Source organism: Triturus cristatus, chromosome 5_1 (genome assembly GCF_964204655.1).
Source record: "Triturus cristatus chromosome 5_1, aTriCri1.1, whole genome shotgun sequence".
Taxonomy (NCBI): Eukaryota; Metazoa; Chordata; class Amphibia; order Caudata; family Salamandridae; genus Triturus; species Triturus cristatus.
Genome location: NC_140587.1, coordinates 262,789,702 through 262,816,451, shown reverse-complemented (window position 1 = coordinate 262,816,451; position 26,750 = coordinate 262,789,702). Strand labels below are relative to the sequence as shown.

The following is a 26,750-nucleotide window of genomic DNA, read 5'->3' as shown; positions in this document are numbered from 1 at the left end:
AGCAATTTTAGCAATCTGGGACTCAGTGCCCGGCCCTAAAAATCTTTTAATAAAAACCTATAGGCTGGGAAGGGTAGTGAATCCCTGTGGAGCCAAAAACTACATTTTCTTTTATCAGCACTGAGGATCAGATGCTCTGATGAAAAAAACAAAAGGTGAGCCAGGGGGTTGGGCATTGGAGGTTGAGGGCCTGCATCCAATACCACACCACGCATGGTGAATGATATCTTACCTTAAGCTTAAAAAGCTCATAGAAATCCACTAAAATACAAAGATTAAAGAGGTGGTATAGTTAAGAATTGTAATATTATGTTGCTTTATGATAGGGGTTAGCAAACACAACAAGATGATGGATGGAGTGCTGAAACTTTTCAAGCACTCACTCCCAGTCAAGAGATCTGGGTTAAATCCATCGTTGCTCACTGTGCCACTGAATTACAGCACACTTGTTGACCGTCACACGGGGCGCTTTACTCGCCAATCCTCGCTGCATGCCTCTGCCGGAATTCTTTTCCAAGTACCACGAAGACCGTTTCTTTGACTCGCTGTCTCGGTTAATCACAGTCGAGGTCCGGCTTCACCCGACCTCGGGACTCAGCCACCGCGCCCAGCGCAAGTTAATCAACAAGGACCACCGTGTCCCGATGCTGTTCCTTCCCATACTCCCCTGCAGAGAGCATATTTGGACCCTTCTTGCATCGCTTTTCATCTTAATTACTTCGTTTTCCATCTGTTTGGATTCTTAACTACCACAACAGCACTATATTGATTTAGGTAACCTAGGGCCATATGTAGGTAGAACGTGTTTTGCGATTCTCTAATTGCAATTTTTAGGGAATCGCAATTAGAGAATTGCAAAACGAAATGTAGGTAGGATTAGCAAATAATTTTGCGAATCCTACATATTCCTTAATTGCGAATTGCAAATTGCAATTCCCAATTAAGGAATACCTCCCCATTCATTCCTATGGGCCTAGAGGCCCATAGCAATGAATGGGAAGACATTCTCAATTTGCGATTCTCAATTAGAGAATCGCAAATTGAGAATGCAATTTCAAGTGTGCCAGGGTGTCAAAAGGACACCCTGTTGCACCCCTGAAATGAGCATGGGTGCACATGTGGTACACATACATGCCCTAAGGACATGTGTGTGCACCACATGCCACTTTGAAAAATGCAAAAATATGCATTTTTGAAAGGAATCGCAAATTACCACCAACCTGTAGTTGGTGGTAATCTGCGATTCTTTAAGGCCAAATTGCACTTTTTTGGTGCTTCTTACATTGCATTTAAGGAATCGCAAAATTTGCGATTCCTTAAATGCAATTGCAAAATAAGGAATCGCAAATTTAGCGATTCCTTATTTTGCACGCAGATTTGCCTTCCTACATAAAACTTAGCAAAATTGCGATCGCAAACGCCGAAATTCGGCGAATTTTGGCGTTTGCGATCTCAATTTTGCTTTCTACATATGGCCCCACGTCCTGATGAAGACCTGGAATCAAACAGGTCGAAACACCGTCGACCACTCAGCGTAACTTCTGGCATTGCTGTGGTCAAACTAAGCAACTTAAACAAAAGACCTGCTTTGTAAATATTCTTCATTGTATTGTTGACTACCTATTCTATTGTATATTCCTTTGCGCTGTTCACGCTGTTTTTCACTCCATTGTGACACTGCGCCATTCAATGTCACGAGTTTCAAGATAGTCTGGCTGATATGGGGTGATACCGTGAAACCAGTCCCAGGATCCTTGTTGCCGGTGCAGGGAGGACCTGGCTTGGAAGTTCGGGATGGAATGTTCCCACGAGGAGCAGGGTCAAGACTGATTTGCATATGGCTGGGTCCAAACTGGGGTGGGATGGTAAGTAAATGAATGATGGGTTTAACCAAGATCTCTTGACTGGGGTTAATGTTTGATTTGTTCAGCATTCCGTCCATTAATTGTTTGCACAACATGATATATGGGGTTGATCGAACTCGTGGAGTTCTGCGGGGTTGCATAAAAACTCAGCGGAATTCTGTGGCATTCCACCCACTCCTAAAAACACAGTCATTCGATCTGAAGTGTAATGTGGGCAACCAGACTCAGGGTTGCCACCAACTTGTGCCTCCAGTTTATGTCCCAGAGGGCTGGGAACTCTGCACATCACCAATCAATGCAGCCTGATAACTGGATCGGGACAGCAAACAGCGGGTTCCTGTAGCAGTTAGTGTATGCAGGACCCCTGGTGCCTCCCTCCCTGCAATCATGAACATTAACAGCGATCACCGGGTCCACCAGAGGAACTTAAGCCAAGTCTTTGCTTACAGATGGCAGAGACTTGCTACCATTCCCTCCCGCTTGTACCGGTGCAGCTGCTCAGCTCACTCAAGCTCTATGTTAGCCTTGGTGGTTTGGGGCAGCTCGACATCTAAGCTGCAGTCCAATCTGTCCATGAGCAAAGCTTACCTCTCACCCCTACTTTATATTAAAAAAAACCTTAGAAATTCAATGGAAAAACAAAAGATTAAGGGGCATATTCTCAAGGACACATCGCCGATTTATCGGCACTTTAGCGCCGCAAAAGTGGCGATAGAATTATCGCCCTATTCTCAAGCTGGTGCAAACTGCTGACATCGCCAGTTTTCCAGTGATAGCTGCTGCAAAAATCATTGCCATGGATGAGAGCGACAACTAACGCTAATGATAGGCAGAGTAGGCGTTCCCGTGCAAAACACACGAAAACCCCACTTCACGATATTCTCTACCACCAGCCAGATCGGCGATGCGAAAGAAAAAATGGCGATAAGTCATGTTAGCAGCAGGGATTGAACACCTGCCTTTTGCTGGTGTTAAGCAGGACAACAACCTGCAGTATGAAAGGGAGCCCAGCCCAGAGCCACATCTGAAGACCAACACATGCCATGGAGCTACTGATCATGAAGCTCAGAGACCCAAGAGGGCCACAACACCCACCACCACCACCACCCCCAGGCCCCACCGCAGACTGCCACCAAGGCAGCGCAGAACAAGACAGCTGACCTTCCGAAAATGGCATGGCCCCTCAGCCACACAATTGCAGAATGTGGGGAGAGGTGGGAACCAAGTATGTGTGAAGGAGGCAAGTCGCCCATGAATAAGAATGGACAGGACAGACTTCAGTATGCAGAGCACAGACATGTCCATGTGGACACATACTGCTGGTGTTTGTAGTGTTGTAGACAGTGGACGCAACCATGTTACCTCAGGCAGTGGGGAAGACCTCGGTCATGCAGCTGTGTCGTCCCCCCCTGTAAGCGCAAGCGGAATGGGCTGGTCCGGCGTTTGCCAGTCCAGCGTAGGAGTGTGAATAAATAGGCCGGGGCTCTGGGCGTGGTTCACTTCTGGGATGGGCAACGCATCTGCCAGGGCGGCGCCCCTCACCCTGCCACGAGTCAGCTGCCGTGACCTCCAACCCCCTCAGCCAATCGCTGGCTTACGCAACACAGGCCCCCAGCGTGCCCAGCGGCACAGAACCGTGGAGTTATGTGTGTGCTGACTACTGCCTTCGGCCTACACTGCGGTCAGCAGGGCTCACAATTCAAATCCAGTCTTGATGTACTCATGGCAAAGTCCAGTAGGCAACAGACATTGCTTCCAGTGCGGCCTGCTCGGACGACGCATTACCGCAGGCTGCGCACCCGCTGAGCGCTTCAGGTGCCACTAACTCTAAGCAGCTCAAGTCAACGCCACGTTGGTGTGGGCCCTTGCTGACCACTGCCCTCCGGCCTACACTGCAGTCAGCAGGACTCACACATATCAAATCCAATCATGACCTGCAAGGACACGCCATCATCTCTTGCTGCGCACACGCTGAGCTCATCAGGTGCCACTAACTCTGTGCAGCTCAAGTCAATGCAACTTAGCTGTGGGCCCTTGCTGACCGCTGCCTCCGGCCTACACTGCGGTCAGCAGGGCTCACACATATCAAATCCAATCATGACTTGCAAGGACACGCCATCATCGCTGGCTGCGCACATGCCACCACCGCCAGAACCACTTCCAACCAACAACTGCCAGAGTTGGAGGAGTCTTACAGCCAGCCTATCAAAGTTCTTCACACCTGTCTTGGATGCCATCATCAGCTTGATACCCTGCTCAGCTCTTCAGGTGCCACTAACTCAGTGCACCACAACTCATGGACCCTTTATGATTGAGTTTTGTGCTGAGGACAGCCGACGCAACAATGTCACCTCAAGCAGTAGGGAAGACCTGGGACGATGATGCTGAAGATGAGGTAGGTATACCACACCCCACTGCAGCTGCAGCAGGAATATCCCGAAGGGACACAATCATTAACAACGATTGTGTTACGATGCAACGTAACACACAGACATTTGCCACATGCAAGACATGTCAAACATGAATCCCAAAGTCGCACACATCCCACCCCACTCCCAACAAGCCACATCACATTTCCTGAATGCAAGCAGATGACAAACTAACACTAGGGATGGAAGCTCCTTTGTCTGAACTATCAGGCGTGAGCACATCTGCACCTCCAACCTCGGAATTGCATGTGCCCGGCACCCCTTGACAGATACTTTAGCAGCTGATGATGACTCCCAGACTACGCACAGCCCGACAGAAGACCAACTTATACACACCCCACACACAGAAGTCCTTGCTCGAAGTTATCTTGCATGGAATGGCCTTCACACTTACTCCCACACCATCCCAGGCGTACAACCATTGCACACTAAAACAACTCATTGATCCGAGCTGTGGCATTTCATCTACAGAACTGGTGCAGGTCAGAACAGTGCCGCTTCAACCATAGCCACTAACGCAATGGCAGAATATCCTGGACACATGTACAACCCATGTCACGTGGAACTGTACCGTGCATGTATGCTGCATTTACTGGGGGCACTGCCATTGGCAGTGCTGCGGATCAGTTACAGGCTAAGCTTTCACCTTGCCAATGTCACCTGTGTTCAGCCTGTGTTGCATTGTCGATCATGCATATTTGAGTGGTCCATGGATGTCTGCCTATCCAACCGGATGGTAGCTGAAATGTATTTTGACATGTGGGTGCACCCCCTGTTGGCCCACGACCAGGAGTGTCACCGTGATACCCGTTTATGGAATGCCTTGATACTTGGCATACATGCTGGCAGCTGGACCAGGGAGATTGCACAAATCCTCGTGTGCAGTGACCACATTGAACCGCTCCCCTATTGGGCTGTAGTGCTAATTGGTGAAAGGGGGTGGATGCAGCACATCTGTCCAGACCTGCTAATGGATCGCCTCACCGTCCTGTTTGGTGGAGTAGACAACAACTTCATGTTGGAAATGATAGCCTACGGAGCTGCAATCGCTTTCATGGACGAGTAACTATGTACCTGCAGCCCCAACAGATTGGAACCCACTGCACATCTCCCAACACCTTGTTGCATCTTGGAGATCTGGTCACATATCTCACGACAACAGTGGACATGGCTGCATTCGCCTGGACTCTGAATACATGAGCGGACAACAACGCGGGTCAACACACACCTGTGAAAGGTGAGGCACTCCCCCGAACTGGACAGCATCACTTGGCAATGCTCCTCATTCGGACATACTGCTGCATTGGTCTGCATGTTGTGGCACTTATCTTGCCCGTACTGACACGCATATGCTAATAAAGTCTACGCACCTTCACTTGTATTCAACTGTGATGAGTGTTGATTTGAATGACAATGTGTGTCTCACTGCCTATCTGGGTCACGGCCATACATGCACATTGATAGCATTACCCAGGGAGTACCTTTTTGTGGAATCAATGTCCCTACATTCATCCATACTTTCATACTTGATTGATCATAGCCATGACACATCTGTTTGAATTGGAATGTTTAATTTACATTCAGTGGAGTGTTGATGCTGGACCAGTACAGGGCCATGCAAACCCCACTTTACATTGTTGCCCCTTGGAGGTCCAGACAGAGTTCTTTAGGGATTGACAAGTTCGTCGGGAGGGGAAGACTTCAGTCCATAGTGTGATTGCTGTGTCATTGGTAACTAAACAAAATATGACAGTTCATGTCGAGGTCCAAGGTGAGTGTCGCTGAGTGTATCGGGGGACAGTGGAAGGTGTTATTCCAGGGCATGATGCAGAGGGCAGAACCAAGCTGAAACCAGATATATGGCTGAGATGAATGCTACCACTTCATTCTTACCACACAGCCAGATTCATCATCATCTTCGTCCTCTGATGTGTCAAGTGCCTCACATGCGGGTGGTGGTGTTTTGTCTGCATCACTGTATGGCAGTGACACATCAGGGGCCGGAGGTGGAATTTCGAGGGACGATGCTGAGGGAAAATTAATTATTTATTTAATTTTCTCTCAGCATCTTCCCTCGAAATCCCCCCTTCCTGGCCCCACCGTTGTTACCTGCACGGACCGCGGCTGCTTGTGCCCTAAAGTAATCCTAATCGGCGCCCTCACCATATACTGCTTAATACCTCACATATTATATCACTTATGGCTTATTCTATGACATCATTGATAACTTCAATATCTGAAATTACGTCATTGATGACAACGATGTGCATGGCGGGAGTGCGAGTTATAGTTAATTTAGGGCAAAAGTTATAGTACTTACAATAACTATAACTGGTGAATTTAATTGGTTTTGTTTGTTTAAATTAGTATGTCTTTTGTAGCATGGCGAATAGGTCTCTAATATTTACACGCTTTGAAAATGTCTCTGTAAATATATTTTCACAGCACTTCAAACTTCGAGTCTGATGGAAAACTTCACACATGTAAGAAGGTAGATCATTTAAAAGATAACTTACACTCAGTATCAGGAGTTGTTTCTCCTCTTCTGTCAGGTACTTCTGAAAATATTAGAACAAAAACAGTAAATAAAATATTATTGTCCTCTTCCTTTATGTCAGAAATAAAAGTTTCAAGTTAAATATTGTTTTATTCACTAATCAATCTTTGTAAACCACTTACTCTATGTAATTTTAAAGGTCAAAAGTAGCAAATTGCTTTGCATTTGCACTGTAAAGGCTTAAGAGACTACGATATGATCAAATTAATATCCTAAACTATACTGGAGGTCAGAGTTCGATTAGCTGCATGAACAACTCAATCCAGGTTGGTATACTCTAGACCATCACATTGGGTTAAGTAACACCTGCTGTTTGTAGGGCTTAAAAACCATGCGATGTGTTACACAAAAGCAACTTAGTACGATTAATAATCATCTCTTCTGTACGACATATTTGCATCCGAAATAGAACTTTAAATTGCATCAATGACCAAGGGGCACATTCATGAAAGTTACATTTTGCGATTACCAAATAACAATTTTTAAGAAATCACTATTTGGTAAACGCAAAATCCAATGCATCAAAACAGGCTGCAAATAGCGATTTTCTAATTGCAATTCTTTAAGAATCGTAAACACAGTTAGGGTATCGTTATTTGCTGTTGCGACTCCATTCTTTCCTATGGACCTCAAGGCCCATGGGTGAGAATGGTCTTGCATTGTCTAAATTGTGATTACCAAATTGGTAATCAGAAATTAGGCAATGCAAATGCGAGGGTGCCCGAGGGCCTATGGCGCACCGGGGGTGCTCCTAACAAAAAACATGTGCACATATAAGGCTCACAAGGCCCACACATGCCACATGGCACTTTGAAAAATGCAGTTTTGTGCAATTTTCTAAGTATGCACATATTAGCATCAACTTGAAGTTGATGCTAATTAGCGTTTCCTAAATGCACAGTTCGCATTTAGGAAAGGCTTCTTCCATATGCGTTAGGGAATCGCAAATTGCGTTTCCCTATTTGCCTTCTCAATTTAGGTAATCGCAAGAAATTGCGATTACCTAAATTGCGAATCTCAAAAACTTTTATGCATTGCAAAAGGCCACTTTGCGATCGCAAACGGCCGATTGTTTCGTATCGCACTGTTTGCGATCGCAAAATACCGTGATGCATGTGCTGACAAATCTTTTATTTATTTTTTTATATTTATATTGGGCATGTTTGCATAGCAATTAACACCACTTAACAGTTGTTTTTCAAGGTTCTAAAGAGGATGGATGAGTATTGTGTTATTTAAAAAGAGCATAAACAGGCAAGATGTAGGTTAACGCATAACTTTGAAACTCATCATGGTGTACCTGAGCACCAGGAACAAATAGGTTTCAGTATTTTTCAGAATCCTGTACTCATTGGCCTCTGTACCACCAGTCAGGTAGCTAGGCTAGTTGCCGCCGGTGGTGGCCCCTGCGGCAGCTGCCCCGCAGTTATATGAAAGAGCGGGCGGTGATACTTACAGCAGCCGCCCTAAGACCGTATGTAAGGGTATGGGGAGGGCGCCGCCCCCAAAACCTGTACCGCCCAGGACAGACTGCCCTTCACACCCCCCACCTTGCTACGCCACTGCGTACCGCCATTATAGCACAAAGTTCTGATAGGTAAGAGTTCTCTCGCTCTCTTTCTCTTTCCTTGCTTTCTCTCACCTATTTTGCTAAGAAGCATTGCAGCGTTCTTGTTGAAACACTATCATTGACTGGAGGCCAGTATTTGGTGCCATCTCAGAATACTCAGAAACTCACTGTTAATAAATTATATTTGGGCTCATATCTTCAAGTTTCATTTGCATGAGGATAATGCACAGATTTATGTCTGTGTGTCTATGGGTATTCCAGCTACCAAGGTTAACAGTCTCAGCACCAGATAATCACCTCAGGACACTTGATAAAGTCTTAGCAGGAATAAATCAGTGTTCAATGCAATAAGTCTTTGTAATGAACAAGACACTTTTTAATCAAAGTGTGTGGTGTAAAAATACCATCTCAACCATGTCACTGTGTACCTTGCAGCTGCTTGAGAAACTTCCATCTAGGGCTGCAGGCATGCTTCATTGCAGCGGCTCTGTGTCCTTGAAGGCAGGGCTCCTGCTGGGTTTTTTTATCCTCCCATTAACATAACTGGCCCTGTGAATCTATTTTCAGTTTAGCTTTCTAACCTTTTATAGGATACTTTCAATATTCTCTTTCCTAATCACCACAGTTTATGGAAAGAGGTGATTTAGTGCATGATGCAGCTATATAAATTGACTCAACATCTCCCCACATATTAATAACACCAGCATCTCAATGCTAATTCTGTTTATGCCCATATATTCTAGGTGTGAGCTTCTCATGACTATAAATGCATGATGAGTATATGCCTATATTTCCTACAGTAGGAGACTTTTTTTCTGGAGTTGACATCATGTAGTATTTTCTTAAAAATGTCATAAATAAGGAGGTTTGTTACAGGACAGTAAGAAGGCTTGTCAGAGTAACACGCCTCCTTACATAATGGCCCAGATTTATGTAGAATTCATGCAACACAGCACAGCAAGTAACGTTGCTGCGCTGTATGAACGAGAGAGAGCATAACAGAGCCATAGCTACTAAGATATGAAGCTTTTCTGCTCTCTCCCTGCACTGATGTACCTTCCAGAGTAAAGCTAAGCTCTAAGGCACCTCCCACTTTGCATGCGTGCTGTACAATGCAGTACACATGCAAAGTGGGGAAAACAAGGAGGAATGAAAACATTTCCCCTCGGTACGCCTCCCTGAAAGTGGCGCAGCATTTGGGCGCAGATCCCTCAGTGCAATTCTTTGTAGATAGGGATTTGTGTCAAAACGCATGGGTGGTTGTATGGGAACACCCGTGCACCTCCCATGGAATGCCACTTTGAATCAAAGTAACATAATTCAGCGCATTGCTCAAATTTGCATTACTTTGGGTTACAATCCAACCAAATTGCGATTTGCATTGAAATGTATATCCCACCACAAACCTTTTTTTTTTGTATAAATCTGGATCTACATGTGCAAGATTCAGCCTCTTCTAGACCATTTTGGTTCTAACTTGTAAATACTGTTTTATCCACTTTCTTTTAAAACAGATAGTACAGTTAAAGATGGCCTTTTGACAGCACAGGCTATGCTTGTAGCTTCAAAATAAAAAGGAAAGTCATATATATATATATATATATATATATATATATATATTAAATTACAGCTTTGCCATTCTTGTAACTTCGCTGAAAATGTGCATTAAAGGTGCACAGCTCTTTAGTTGAGAAATCTATAAATAACAATATTTGTCCCACATGCAACCACAAAACAAGGGTAGAATTAGCTGTCGCATTGTGTACAAGCTGTTGCTGCCAGCTACAGTCTTGGAAAAGGAACATTTTGGCAGTAACCTCTTTTCACTAATTGTTGTTAGGAAATAACTAAAAATGTCAATTTGCACCTTATAGTGCATACAACAAATTTAAATCAATAGGTACACAAGAGTTTTGTTATCTATATTTCTAAAATTACTTTCTTAACCTTGTCACCTAACCTGCCTAAAAGTCTGAACAGTTTGAACTGATGACTTAATTGCGTCCCATTAGCTGAGTCTCCTGTAGCCCAGAGGAAATTGCACTTTTCATTCCAAATCATTTTTGAACGGCCCATAAACTTCAAAGCTATAAGCTCAAGGCATTAGGATGTTTTAAAAGCACCACCAGCCTTGAAGGTCGACACATCGGCAATTGAACTACATTGCCTGTTCCCCAACATAAAGTGCCTGGCCATAAGGGAGTAAAGCAATATCCCACTGTCTTTGGCAACTGAGATTTAATCATTTCGAACAGGCGGGTACTGACTTTGTGAAGTCCAATCTTGCCCTTGTTTGTATATTCGTTGTTTAGATGCTTCTTTCAGTTGATGCACTGCGCAAGCACTGTTCACGTTGCTCTTACGAAACAGCCTATATGAATACTGACTTATGTATTAATCTCTGTATGTTCTGAACACTCTATTGTTGAATATACCAAATGTTGGGAATCGGACCTGTGTGTATTTGTTTTTTGTTGTATGTTGTTTTTGGTCATTCAATGCTCTGATATAGATGGGAATCATACCGTGTATATGCAGTTACTAAGCAACTGTCTAAGATTATACCTATCCGACTCCGGCAGAACCAATTGTCTTTTTAGATTAATCAATACTCAGGTTCTGTAGAATACAGGGATACCACATTGTAGCTTAATGTTGCTGGAAGATTCCTGGCAGGAAGGTATGTGGGAGCTATTTAGAGAATACCAACCTCCACTTACCTTAGCAATATGAGGGGAGAGACAGAATAGTTGTAGTAAATGACTACACAAAGGCCAGACAGGAAGCCTGACAGTAGCATGTTTACATTACAACTGGGCTCCGGTGTAAGTTTGCCTTTGAGGCTGGCTTTCTAATAGCAAGGCTGATTCTTGTTCTGTCACTCCAGGATATGACCCAGGCTTAGGAGCAGTCTCAATCAATCAATCAATCAATCAATCCGGATTTTGTAGAAAAATGAGCAGAAAAGACAAAACAGAGAAGCAGAAAAGGCAAAACAGAGCAGAAGCAGGAGGCAGAAAAATGAACAAGAAAGCAAAACGGAGGGCAGATAAGCAAGCAGAAAAGGCAAAACAAAGGGCAGGAAAACAAGTAGAAAAAGGCAGATCGGTGGGCAGAAAACGAGCAGAAAAGACAAAACAGAGAGCAGAAAAAACAAAACAGAAACGAAGAGAAGAGGCACAAACAGAGGCAGCAGGTAGACAGGCTGCAGAGGGTAGTAGACTGTGGGCAAGCAGGACATGAGAACTATGGCAGGGGGGCTGCATGAGTCTGGGTTGGGTTTCTACTGCTGGTGAGATGGAGAGCCCTTATTGTCATAAGGTAGAGACTGGGTATGATGAGAGAGCTTAAACAGTGGAAGTGGAATTCTGTGTCTTCAAAAAATACTTGATTAGTGCTTTCTGCAACTGTTTTACGGTAAAGACAGGAAATGCTGCAACAACGTGATGGATGAGAGTCTAACCTTTCTTGAGCTAGGGTTAGAGCCTAACACTAAAAAGCAGTCAGTGAAACAAAATAGGACTTAGAAGAAGTCAATTACAAGGTCCTGTCTGCAACTGTTTACCTGGGAAAGGGTCATGGTCTTGGATCCTGCTTTCTTTTGCAACCTAGCTATGGACGTGCTGCTCAAAGCTCAGATCAGCTGACCTTTTAGAGTGCCAAGAAGATGAAAGACAAAGAAGTGGATATCTGAGGAAGATTCCAATGACAAACTGGAACTGGTGAACTTTGGCAGGTTCTTTGCTGGAGTAAGTGGTTGAGCCTTCCTTCCACTTCTGTCTTTGCTGTTGAAAGAGAGTAAACATTTCCTATAGAATTGAGCATTACTAATGGCAAACCTGCCTTGGGCTTCAGACATAAAACTGCATTTAAAAAGTGACACGCAGTCATTTGGTGCTGCAAAAGGAAAACATGAGCCTTTGATATTCACAGGCTTTAGTTAGACGCTTTCTATGAAATAAATTATGTACACCATTGTACAATTAATTCACAGTTTGATTTAATGTGGCTAGTTAAGATTTTGTCCTCAGGTGATTCAATTTGCAAAAAATGTATAATGTGTGCAGTAGTAGAATATAGTTATACTGAATTAATACAACATTTTAAAATATAGAAACAGCTCTTGCTCTGAAAGCTTCAGTTGACCTTCGAGATCATCAAAGGAATGTCTCTTTCTGTGTGAAAGGGAGAACGCTTAGCATATATTACAGCATGTAACCTCAGAGCCTTATTGGATTTTAGTTGCTGGTAAAATGCTTTATTTAAACAAAGCCTCAGTTAATTTGTTGCTTTAAAGAGAATAGGAAAAACACACACTTAAACAAGCATTGGCATAGCCAATAGGTTTTTCCTTTAGGACCTTATAAATGTTTAGACATGCAACAGTTGATGTTGTTGCACCAAGGATATTGTGCTGCATAACTAAATACTTAAAAGGTGCCAAAGGCGAGACCCATTGGCTATGCCAATGCTTGTTGTGTTTTAGCAGAAGGTGAGTGTGTCTGAATGAGGCAGATATGCCCACCTACAGTGCTTCAGCTTGTTGTAGTTTCCACTGTGCATCAGGACATGATCATATTTGCTTTTTCTGCACAAGAATGCGATGGCTCATCGGAGATGGTAACTCCCTTCTTTGGAAGTTGGGAGACAGTGTCTTTTTAGGTAGTAAAAAATATACTTTCCCTTGTCCTTTTTGGATCTGGCCGATAATACAGCTGCCCTGTGGCAAAGTCCTCCTGGTGGTTTGAAGATCTCGACAGAGCGGTGGTGGTGGAAGCAGGAGCAGACGCCTTTGGTTCTTGTTTTGTGTTGGTAGTATTGGCTTGACTTTAGGGAGTAATATGGGCGAATACTCTCCTTATCTAAAGCCGATTGCCTTTATGCGATTGAGTTTACATTTTGCACTCGTTGGGAAAGGCCCCAGTTAGGGGTTGCTCCCTTATACCCGGCAGAACCAGCATCAGTTATACCCTGAGAGTACCAGGCGGACTGAGGGTACCGGGTGGTTGTTGAAAAGGTAAGACCATAAAAGGTACAACCAAGGACAAACTCCTCTCAGCTGCATCTCTAAACCACATGAATGCAATTACAGAAAGTATAGATTGTCTAAAGATTTTCACTGTAACTGGGAGCCAGTGAGGTGATGTTGCACAGTCACTGTGAGCTCACTCCTCCAAGGCATCTCCATCCGACCTCATTCTATGGCCCGTCTGATCTGGACTGGCGACTCATGATGGTCTCAGCCCCATTTAGTGTAAGCACTGAAGCTTGAATTCCCATTAGAGGTCAGAGTTCACTAAGTTCATGCAAACACTGAACCTGGTGAGTGTAAAAGGCCTGATTCTTAGCAGACTCCCCTTCAAGCTGAGTAGTTGTCCGGTGTCTTAGCGAAGACACAAAGCATCGAATTTGGAAACTTGTGGTCTTGATCCTTATTAATATATTTATTTTTTGTTTGCGAGCATGGGCTCCCCATCTGGTGTAGAACCTCTGAATCTCTTTCTCCATTGAAAGTATGGGTAGCAAATGAGTGGGTATTTCCTTTTGGCTTGTTATTATTTTAGTTAAGGTTTTGCCAATGCATTGTAAATGTGCAGGGCTGAATCAGTCGGGCAGCTGAGCGCCATCCGTGAACATCTTTGCGAGGCCGGGATTAGGCAGTTTTAAGTGCGAAAGCCGGTTAATGGTGGATTATATAGCGCAGTGGTTCCCAAACTTTTCACTCCTGAGGACCCCCATTGAGTCACTACTGGAAGCCGGGGACCCCCAAGCAATTTTTGTGATTTAAATCTCAAACATTAAAACTGTAATTCAAAGGAAAAAACACACACGTGTGCACATCAAACAAAGACGACTTGAATTACTAAAGATTTTAGTATTTTTATATTACAAATATTTGCAAAAATTGAAAAGTCCTAATGGGAAGGTTGGTGCTGCATCTCGCGACTAACTTTTCATTGTTTGGTTTTATTTCACAGCCCGAGGCTCTGGCTCTTGCCAAGGCTGGACTGGACTCCTAAAGCTGCTCTGGCAAAGGTTGTCAGACCAGTCCCCGTACAGTGCACACCAAGTGCAGCGAGTGAGCCTGACCACTGGAAAAGGGGCTTTGGAGGGCTCTCCACCCAAAATAAATTGGGGGGAAAGGGTGCATTTTACAACACATTTGTCGTTATATATTAAATTGTATTAGCTTTCAAAGCATAGTAAACAATGACCTTACTATGCACCAGGATAGAACAATCTTTTGTCAATCTTCAATGGTTGACAATCTTCAGTGACTCCCTCACTACTACCATCCAACAGTGCCTCTCATCTCTCCATAGCCCCACAGTCACATGTATTTAATTTGTTTTATAGCACCTCTCATACCACTGTAGGCTGTCAGAGCACTTTACATTACACACATACAGAGACAATTAATCATATGTGTGTAAATCAGTGAATAGAAAATGTACATTAGGCAAAGGGGACTACAAGGTGTAGGATTCATGTCGTTCATACTGGTAGGCATTTTTTAGGAGTGCTTGGTCTGGAGAAGCACAAACTCAGGATTCAGAACATAACATGGGGGTTAGCGTTGACTTTAATAATAAGGATTTATTTCTACCCTAACAAACCTTTTTAGCAGCATCGGGATAATGAAAGACTGGGAAAAAGCTAGACCTACTAACTTGCACCTTGCAGTTTGAATGCAGCTCCTTGATCGCAGTTCATAGCTCACTGTGCTAGACTACGATTGGAACTTGTGAACAGCACAGTAACACAAGAATGTCTGTGGCAAAAGCAGGAACCCACTGAGTTATGCACAAAACAAAATATTGTTTTAAAAGAAATGTGTGGTGGACATTCTTTGCAGCAGGCATATTAACCATCAGCTCTTCCTTAGATGAGTCAAAGCTACCACTGGAGAAAACCCCCATCTCTCTACAGCAGAGACATTAATCACTGGATTTATCCTAACACTTTTATTGCTGCCCCAAAACTGCTGATTATACAAGAAACTTTGCAGTGCTTTTAAACCTGCTGCCTGCGGACCCCCTAGGAATGTGTCAAGGACCCCTGGGGGTCCACGGACCCCAGTTTGGGAACCACTGATATAGCGTATTAATCGCAGCTGGGTGGAAGCAATATGGGGAATATATTCATGTTTCGGACCACAGTCTTCCGAAGCATCACATAAAGGTGATAGATGATATGGATTACTTTTAGCCACACAGTGTTTGCAACCCATACATTTTCAGAAGTCTCAGAAGCAAATTGAGGATTCATTTTAGTATTGTGCACTCTTTTCTTCAGGCCGATGTAGTCTTCTTTACCTATTGGATTTGGGTGGAATTCAAATTGGTGGGCACTTCCCATGTTGATCAAATCACCAGATTGCTGTCTCCACTTCACCTATTTTGGGAGCAGTTGTCACAATCAACTAATTAAGCTGAAAAGCAAATCGTGGAAAGCGCAGAACTTAAGAAAGAAACCAAAGCAGAAAGCTGGGAATCAATCAAATGAAAGCAAAGCAATACAAAAGCAGTAAGTAACTAATGGCCTATAAATGACCTACTGTTCTTTTGACATCTATACACTAAAAACAAGTAAAGTATCCTGTATGTTTAATACAGTTTATTGGAAAGTCTAAGGTCGATTAGTATTAATATTAGAGTGAAAATGTAAGCGCTTTGAACACTACATTGTTGTGAAACATGTCCGCTAAAATATATAAACCTCCCGAAAAGCAAACAAAAATGTAGCCTCTAATTGGAAAGGTGCGTGCATGTATTGGGGCATATTTAACAAAGTCGAGATGGACAGCGCTATCTGTGTGTATGTGCAAAACTTAATAGCAGGGGTAGGGGAGAGTGGAGGGAGCCTGCACCTGTTTCCCTTGCTGGAGCGAGCACCATGTGTCTGAAAGTTAATTACAAACAGATGGTTTCAAAGCTCGCTCCGGCAAGGGAATCGCCAAACGTGCACGTGTTGCCATTGAAAACAATGCAATGCGTGCACGTTTTTGGCAGAAAAAGCAAATCGATTTCAAGAGGTCTCCTCCTATGCAGAGCATGCGCGCTGTGTAGGCGAGACCTAAAAATGCAAAACCATGTTCTGTTTAAATGATTCTTGCTTAAATAACAGTACTTTTGCAGCTAATGTTACATGTTTAGTTAAAAATAAAATTTTTCTTTAAAGGAAGGTTGGGAGATGAAGTTATATTAAATAAGATGCAGAATATGTTGTGGGAAGGATTTCAGTCAGCCTGATGGATGACGTATGCAGACTGCAGAGAGATGAAGATGAGAATGCTGTATTTCAATTGGAGGCAGAACCAAAATCATGCCACATGCTTTGTAACATAATTTTCTATATAAATGCGTTCATAGTTTAGGAGTTTCAGAACCCTTGCAGAGACCTTTGTGAGAGGCAGACTCAGACAGATTTAGGGACGGAGACCTTTGCAGAGTTTTTCAGACCTGCAGAGGAGGGGAGGACAGACCTTGATGGATAGCAGAACTGAGCCAGACTAAGGCAGATTGGATGCAGGTTTTGTTCCATTCTGACTTTTATTACAATCCCCAAGCTTTATGCTTTGACTAACTGGCTTTGCCAAGGCTTATTTGCTCTATGCTTTATTTCTCTGTATGGAAGATTCTGAAACTATTAATTATTGATTTAGTTTCATGCTAATTTCACTTTTGCTTTACTTTTTTTTAACTCTTCATGGGATCTGACTGACATCATTTGTTCCTCATTTTCTTAGAATGTGGATTCTTTCCAATATGGAACCCGCTTAATGGAAATTATAATATGCACTGTATTACCTTAATTTTTCTATTATCAATTCTGTAACCTGATTGATACCTGACTAATGAATGAAGAGTCAGAGAATCTTAAATATTAATTAGAAAATAAATCCCTTTAAAACTACTCACAACTCTCATTATTGGCTAAAATGTGTATTTGCATTTGATTACTTGTCTGTGTTAATAAGGGTGCTCTTTTGGTCAAAATACATTGGCAAATATTCATCACATTGAGAATAGATAATGGCACCGGAAAAGGGTAATGGTAATTAAAGGTTAATCATGCCTTATTTACTAAATTTTCCAAAGAGAGATTACCGTGAGATTTCAGTTTGGTAGCAGAGGTAAGGTTATACACCTTGACCAAAAGGAGCAGAGTTTAAGCTAATGCCCTGAACGGAGGTACAAAATAATTGCCCAAGTTAGAATTAAGGCCCAAATCCCATAAAGTCATGATTCCAATACCCAGAACTTGCAAAAAGATTGTGATTGTCTGACCGGAGAATTGAGGAGTTATCATGAGATGTGGTCAACAGCTCCACCTGAGACAGGGAACTATGTGTGAATGGGACGAATGCAAATTGCGTATCAGACCTTGTGCGCAAAGGGTAAACTATAAAGATTTAGGTGATTCCACGCTGGTCGAGGTTTCATAGCGAATGTGTATGACAGGACGAAAGGGTAATGGTTCGGATGCAGGAGAAGGAAATAAAGGATAACAAAAAGCCTCAAACCACTAGTGATTTAGGGGATAAAATATTGGATGCATTGTTAACTGAGTGTCCACCAGCTTCTGTGGCCCCCGCTACAAACACTGCTAATAGTGTACCAGCAAGTACCTCAGTGGCTACTGCTTCTTTTGAACCAAGAGAAATACAGATTGAGAGAACTTTTCAGACATTGCAGATTGCCGCACTACCTGTTGACTCGATACCGACAGTGATACCGCGAGGTGTTACTTCTCCAATTGTGGCTGATTCAGTACAAATACTACAAACTGTAGCTGCACAAACAGTGCCTCAATCAATTGTGACAGTCTAAATTACTATGGCCACAACTCAACATCTTAACTTTGTCCAAGCGCAACACATGCTTTAAACCTCATTACTAATTGATTGATTGATTGATATTCACCAACACTTCCCATTCAAAGATGGGCATGAAACTGCCGGCTGGTGAAAAACACTTTTCCAGAATAACACTGAATTAATGCTTGATTACCGTCAGTGTTAAATTACAGGCACAGGTAAGCGCATTATCACCGTCAAAATAATATATATTAAACGTATTCCTAAATTTGGTGAAAACTATCACCAGTTGTGATTTTCACGATGGCCGACTGTTAAGGAGTTCCGGCAGGGAGCTTCCCGGGCTAGAAGGTGCAGTTCGGCCTAAATCCCAAGAAAAGCCCCCCCTTTAAACAACCACCCATCTGGAACCAAAGGAGGTGATATTGCAACAGCATCTGGGGCGACACAGCGAGGATCGAGAGGAGAACCGTGCAGCGGCGAGAAAAGCCCAGGAGATTTTCCTTGTTGGCAGAGAAAACGTGGCCTCGGATGAGGAGACCCCGATCCTGTACCCAATGGTGAAGCAGGCGGGCCCACTGTCCCGTCCCTGTGGATCATACCAGGCAGTAGGGTCTCTCCGAAGCCTCTTTTGAGACTGCACCATCGGCCACCGTGTACCCCGGGGTCAGCTGCCGGCCGCCCTGCCTCCAACAAATATAATGTGAGCAAAATAACGATGGATTAAACCCAGATCTGTGACTGGGGGTGAATGTTTTGTCATTGTGCAACATTCCGTCCATCATCTTGTGTGTTTTGCTGTTCGCCCTATGTGGGAAGGGTATGCCCAGACGTGGGTCCCGTGCTCACTACGCCACTGGAGTCAAGCTATCTTGGCTGAAGAGGGGTGAAACCCTGAAACCGGTCCTAGGATGCTTGATTCCGGTCCAGGGAAGACATGGCTTGGCAGTTCGGGCTGGACTGTTCCCATGAGGCACAGGGTCAAGACTGATTTGCATATGGCCAGGTCTGAACTGGGGGGGCGTGGTGAGCAAAATAACGATGGATTAAACCCAGCTCTGTGACTGGGGGTGAATGTTTTGCCATTGTGCAACATTCCATCCATCATCTTGTGTTTTTGCTGTTCGCCCTATGTGGGAAGGGTATGCCCAGACGTGGGTCCCGTGCTCACTACGCCACTGAAGTCAAGCTATCCTGGCTGAAGAGGGGTGAAACCCCGAAACAAGTCCTAGGATGCTTGATTCCGGTCCAGGGAAGACATGGCTTGGCAGTTCGGGCTGGACTGTTCCCATGAGGCACAGGGTCAAGACTGATTTGCATATGGCCATGTCTGAACTGGGTTGGCGTGGTGAGCAAAATAACAATGGATTAAACCAAGATCTGTGACTGGGGGTGAATGTTTTGCCATTGTGCAACATTCCGTCCATCATCTTGTGTGTTTTGCTGTTCGCCCTATGTGGGAAGAGTATGCCCAGACGTGTGTCCCGTGCTCACTACGCCACTGGAGTCAAGCTATCCTGGCTGAAGAGGGGTGAAACCCCGAAACCGGTCCTAGGATGCTTGATTCCGGTCCAGGGAAGACTTGGCTTGGCAGTTCCGGCTGGACTGTTCCCATGAGCCACAGGCTCAAGGCTGATTTGCTTGTGGCCATGTCTGAACTGGGGTGGCGTGGTGAGCAAAATAACGATGGATTAAACCCAAATCTGTGACTGGGGGTGAATGTTTTGCCATTGTGCAACATTCCGTCAATCATCTTGTGTGTTTTGCTGTTCGCCCTATGTGGGAAGGGTATGCCCAGACGTGTGTCCTGTGCTCACTACGCCACTGGAGTCAAGCTATCCTGGCTGACGAGGGGTGAAACCTGAAACCGGTCCTAGGATGCTTGATTCCGGTCCAGGGAAGACATGGCTTGGCAGTTGGGGCTGGACTGTTCCAATGAGGCACGGGTCAAGACTGATTTGCATATGGCCATTTTTGAACTGGGGTGGCGTGGTGAGCAACATAACGATGGATTAAACCCAGATCTGTGACTGGGGGTGAATGTTTTGCCATGGTGCAACATTCCGTCCATCATCTTGTGTGTTTTGCTGTTCGCCCTATGTGGGAAGGGTATGCCCAGACATGGGTCCCATGCTCACTACGCCACTGGAGTCAAGCTATCCTGGCTGAAGAGGGGTGAAACCCCGAAACCGGTCCTAGGATGCTTGATTCCGGTCTAGGGAAGACATGGCTTGGCAGTTCGGGCTGGACTGTTCCCATGAGGCACAGGGTCAAGACTGATTTGCATATGGCCATGTCTGAACTGGGGTGGCGTGGTGAGCAAAATAACAATGGATTAAACCCAGATCTGTGACTGGGGGTGAATGTTTTGCCATTGTGCAACATTCCGTCCATCATCTTGTGTGTTTTCCTGTTCACCCTATGTGGGAAGGATATACCCAGACGTGGGTCCCGTGCTCACTACGCCACTGGAGTCAAGCTATCCTGGCTGAAGAGGAGTGAAACCCCGAAACCGGTCCTAGGATGCTTGATTCCGGTCCAGGGAAGACATGGCTTGGCAGTTCGGGCTGGACTGTTCCCATGAGGCACAGGGTCAAGACTGATTTGCATATGGCCATGTCTGAACTGGGGTGGCGTGGTGAGCAAAATAACGATGGATTAAACCCAGATCTGTGACTGGGGGTGAATGTTTTGCCATTGTGCAACATTCCGTCCATCTTCTTGTGTGTTTTGCTGCCTCCAACAACCGGCAGACTTGATCATTGCGTGCAGCCTCATCCCTGGCTACAAGATGGTAATTGATCCCCTTAATGCCCCACTTACCACACCCGGGGACTGGGAGATAGTGCATCCAGGTTTCGTGGCTTGGGAAAAGCCAAAAATCAAGAGACTGAGCAGAAAGTGGGTCTTGATTGTACCAGAGGAGAAAGTGTTGGTTCCGGACCCTGCTGAAGATAAACTGCCCCTGCGTCCATTTGAGCTCAGGAGGCTTGATGAATAAATGCCCTTTTGGGGTAAGTTTGAATTTTTGCTGTCCCCCCTTAATACTTCCCCCTCGAATTTACCTTTTACTGAAGCAAAACGTGGATAGTGTCTCACAATTTGTTGCCAATTAGGCCATAGCGCACCGAGGTTCCGCTGTGCTTTTTTAATTACCTGATGAGTCTTATCATGAATTCTAAGACTCTCTATGTAGTGCCATCCCACCACATGTGCTCTTTTACCCCCCAGCAGGTTTCTTTATCCAACTACTGACACAGTGCAGTGCTTCAAGGTCACTTCCATTGCCTTCAATAAATCTCCCATAATGGAACACACCACCTCACGACTCCTTAAGAGAGGCGTTCTCTTTATCCTCAATTCTTTCTTTCAGAACCTTTTCCCGTGGGCCATCAACTTCACACTGAATGGCCCCTGCAAGGAATCCCATGCTATTCTATACATGCTTTGACATGGTGCCTCATATTAGGGGTGAATCACGTACATTGATGTTCCGAGTATCATCACTCATGTGCAGCAACCCACAGGGCATAACCATATTATTTCCTCACCACAAATTTTGATTTATTCTCTTCCACATCTGAAGCATCCGATGGAACAGTACCCTTCAATAGTACATATCGTCTTTCACTACTTCCATCTCACATATTGGGTGGGTCCGTTGGCACTTCCAAAAATTCAACACATAAATTAAATTTGTTTTAAATAACAGCAGACCTACTGACACGTGGTTTCCCCTCAACAGGTGCTTCCCAATCTGCATCCTGAGGACCCTGTCCAATTGAATGCATAGGGTTGAAATGCTGACTCAATAATAGTATACTATTTTTATTTTGATTCTGGAGCATTTCACTCTGTGTATGTACATAGACTATATAGCACCAACCCACTTTACACTCACTTATCTCACTTGCACTGCGCCATTGCACCATTTACGATCACCTTTTTATTTTTAAATTGTCTTGATTATGAAATTCACATAATTTTTCTTCTGACTCTGAACAAATTGAATAAAACTGCTTTGTTTGAAATAGAACCAAAGTGTTGATGGTTAAACCAATATTTTCAGAGGAAGTAGAGGTTTACACTTCCCCCTTAAGGGACCATTGTTTTTCTTTATGGCTCTAAGACAGAGGTCTTCAAACTTTTTGATGCCGAGACCCCCTTGTCAAACCTTTTTAGGAGTAAGGACCCCCTCCTGACAAAAGTTTCTAGAACCTGGTACTCCTCATCATCGACAACCATAAACACCCCCAATTCCCACACAAAATAATTTTGACAGTGGGAAAATATTATTAAATAGTGTTTAGCCAACCAAAGGTCAGTGAGCGTGGGGGCGTGGTCAGAGGTGTAGCTAAAAACGAAGGCCTGATTTATGAGGAATTGTTGTTGGGAAGCGTCGCCAGTCTTTTTGCTGCCCTGCTCTGCGCCAATGTGAAAAGGCAGGAATGCACCATATTTATGCAATACGGGCCATTCCTACCCTTTCCTCTTGCATTGACGCACAAATTGTTTCCTAGCACCAACATAGACAGGGTTGTTTTTGTGCAGGAAAGACACCTTCCTGCACAAAAACAATCATGAGAGATGTTTTCCTCTTTCTATGTGAGCTGCAAAATGCAGCACACATGGGAAGAGGAAAAATGAGGAGACAGTTTTTCACTGGGGAGACATACATTTTTGGTGCTGCCCCAGGTTTAAGTGCTTTTGTGAATATGGGTCAGCATCAAAATCCATGGGTGTTGCATGGGAACACCCACACAGTGCACATGGAACACCTCCTTGATGCAGATTTAGGCAAGGTAGCAACTTGCCCTACTTTGTCTTACTCTATGAGGCCATGCAAAGCCATGCAGAGTGACTTTGCTCCGCCTCATAGATATGAGATATAGAGGTTTTTTCAGACCTCTTAGAGTCTAAGAGGTCTGAAAAAAGAGACATTGTATCCCCCAAGCAAAGATGACTTGGCTATCAGCTAAAACAGCTAGGTTAACTGTAGGCACATCAGTCAGTTGGGCGAGCTGGAATCACTTGTGGTTTCATATCTCTATTTGAAGATTCTCCTAGTTCAGGTAGTTTTGAGGCCAGACCCCACATTTATTCATAAGATTAACACAAGGTTTCATTTGCAGCAATAAATTGTCCTACCAGTTTTCCAGCAAGGTAACCAGCAACAAATGCCTTTTTACTTTGATGTTAAGAGAACACTGTTAGTATAATTCCAACAAAGTAAGGAGTTTAGCGAATCAAACTCACTTTTTATTTATTTTGGTACATTAAACAAAGGAAAAAATTTGACCTTTTCAACTTTAAGCACGTGAATTAGTCAGGCTATCTACCAAGCTTATAAGTCAATGGATAAAGATCCCCCAGCTCATGCTCAGTACCGGTCAACTAGATCAGTTTTGGCATCTTGGACTGAAGTTGGAGAGGTCTCAATACTAGAGATATGTAGAGCAGCTACATGGGCATCCCATCATAAATTTGTCAATCATTACAGGTTGAAACTAATAGACTTAGTAGCTGCCAACTTTGGATCTATGGTTGTCAGAACAGAAATTAAGTAAGTGTTGTATAAAGTAAATTAAAATTAGCAGCATGTAAAATGATGTAAGACATCTTCTTTGACTGCATGTAATTTCCTCACTAGTGAATAAGTAACCAAGTTTATTGTATTAATATCACAGATTATAATAAAAAACATTGTTTCTCAATCAGCATAAAAAAACACAATATGTAAAAAGATAGAATAAGTTAAGTGCTATACCCTAACATTTTATAGGCTTGGACTACAAATGTTATTGTAATAGAGGTGTTATCTTTAATAATAAAATGGAATCTAACAGCCTCTGAGGTAGATCTTATTTTTGCATCATTGAAAATCAGTTGCATATAAAATCTTTTTAAATTCAAAAGTCTTGGGCAAATACATATTATGTGCATGAGGATTTCCACTTATCTATAAAGTCGAAAGACAGGCTTTACTTGAAAAACTTGATTCCATGGCCCTCAAACTCGTGTATAAGTATGTAGAGCAATCCTTAGGTACTTCAATTTCATCGGACTAGGCAGAATAGACCTGATATAAACTTGATGTGTTGACAGACAAGAATCCACTGTTAATTCCATATGTTTGCATTCCTTTAACAAAGTCAAGTCATTCTCCCTCTGACAACTGAGCAAAGCCCTACTTACAGCACTTTTTCTGACCATTCTATTTTTCTTAGCCAGAGACTTTAAGTCAGGTAGATTATGTTTTCTTCTAACCGGGGTACATGATGTGGCATTCAGATTCATATCCTTATATGAGGTTTATCAGTCTGATAAAATTAAGATCTTTAAGGTTGAAGGATCAGTCCCAGCACAATCACAGAGGTAATTCAGAGTAGCCCCATCAATGAGTGATAAAGATTTTAAAATCAACTCCAGCCTGATGATTGAGCCTGGAGTGGCTGTAAGAAGATGTGATCATTTTTGTACACTCTGCATGTAACTTTTATCACAATTAAGTATAGAATTTGTTTTAGGATGGAAGAGTCATAAAGTAGAACCGGAATTAGTTTCATGTTTACATTTTGGGCTAATTGCTTTGCCTCCATATAGTATAGAAAATCTAATTATAGATTCAGTGACAGAGATAGATTTAAGATTTCTGATCATCAGATGGTTGGTCCATGATAGGCTAGAGTTGATTGTAACACCAAGATACTCATATTATTTGAGTGTATCAATATTGGTGTCTCCTAAAGCCCAAGATGTTAACTTGAATTTTTTTCCAAATACCATATTCTTGGTTTTTGATAGGTTAACCATTATTCCATTCTCCTAGTTAAAAATCTTTAATCGGTTTAAAAAGTATTGCAGACCTTTAGGAGTATGTAACAATATTGCCTGGTCATTTGCGTATGACAATTGAGTCAACTCTTGTGTTCCCAACTTTGGAAGTACTCGATGAACTGGGTTAAGAAACTCAGGCAAATCAGTGATCTATAGCGAAAATAATAAAGCGGCCGAATACAACCTTGTTTTTTTTGTTTAAATCTTTTTATTAACATTTTTCACATTTTAAGCATACAACCAGAACAATGCATATATACCATGGATAGCTGCTTGCAAATGTTACATTATCCAGTACCAATCTGTAAAAAAAGGGACAGATGAGTTGTACAACAGATACTAAGAGGAGTCTCATGACAGCGCCTGTATAGAGGGTGTGGCGGTGCCTAAGAATCTGGCCACTGGACAGCTTGTGAACATTTCAAACATGGCGCTTCTTAAGCCAAACTGTGGACATAGGGTACAACACAAGGAGGACAACTTAATCCAAGGAGGGGTAAGGGAGTCGCATGAGACCTGCTGCCGTGCCTAGTATAACCGAGGGAGCCAGCCCTATCAGGGCCCAATGACAACGGGATTATGAAAAGGGGCCATATTTCTCTGGAAGTCAGTGCTACTCAACACCCATACCAAGGAGGGATGAGCATTGGGTGTCAGTCCTGGATATCATCCAGAATACAACCTTGTTTTAATCAGTTCTCAGGGTCAAATTGTTTTGACAAAACGTTATCAGCTTAGAGCCTTAATCTGTTTGTCATTCAGCTAGAAAATGCAGTAGTGATGGGTTTTTGTCCCAGCTTTGAGCTTCATCCACAATTTTTGGCAATCTACTTTATCAAAAGCTGAAGAATAAATACACATATCAGGCATATAGAGCTGTTTTATTTTTCAGTATTTTTTCTCACAAGAAGAGTTCATTCTACAATGTTGAAATTTCCTCACTAGGTCATGACTGGGTCCTTTGAGGGGGTAAAGAAACCATTAGTTACTGGTAAATGTCATTACCCAAAATAAGGTCCCCCTCATCCCTGTCAACGCCCCTCACTTTCCTCCCACTAACTTTTGCACCTCCATTTTTTGTGTGTATCTTGTTATTAAGAGGTCAGGAGGGAGGAAGGAGCCTTTAGCCTGTGTCACCATAAACACAAGAGAAAGGCTTGCATGATACAATGCCTTTCTGGGGGTGGGGCCACCTTCACTGGGAGGAGGAGTATCTTAATGGGGGTAATGAAGTTTATTGGTAAGTAATGGTTTCATACATCATGCTGAAAACAGCACAGCGAGCCACTTGTAATGGGCTATCAGTAACATATTGTCCCTCATGTCCTGACTAACAGTGAGTGTCCAAGTGTAGGGGACTCCAAATAGCCCTAAAAGTGCTTTCCTGATATTTCAATTGAAGGCAGAGTTGCAATGAGCCACTCTGTAATGTATAGTAGGAAGCTGGAACCTAGTCAGGTATCCCAGACCTGGGATGCACCACTGTGAAACTGAATTTTAATGTAATCAGCAGTCTTGACTCAATTTTTCCACTCTGTAATATGCCATCACAACATCTTTTGCCACTAGTGTTCTGGCTGAGAGTGGGTGTCAAGGTGGAGGGAAGGCTCCAAATAATGCAAAAATGCCACCCTCATGTTTCTGAAGAAAGACTACACTGTGGGTACTTTTA

The 26,750-nt window shown here is 43.4% G+C and overlaps 1 protein-coding gene across 3 annotated transcripts in view; it reads right to left on the bottom strand.

Annotated features, from left to right (window-relative positions):
* OC90 (otoconin 90) overlaps positions 1-26,750 on the bottom strand; it is an 875,163-nt gene that overhangs the window by 249,417 nt on the left and 598,996 nt on the right. For all 3 annotated transcript variants that reach the window (XM_085604908.1, XM_085604909.1, XM_085604910.1), the window contains one exon: positions 6,811-6,852. In XM_085604908.1, the coding sequence (XP_085461034.1) occupies positions 6,811-6,852 (42 nt within the window). The remainder of the gene's footprint in view (positions 1-6,810; positions 6,853-26,750) is intronic.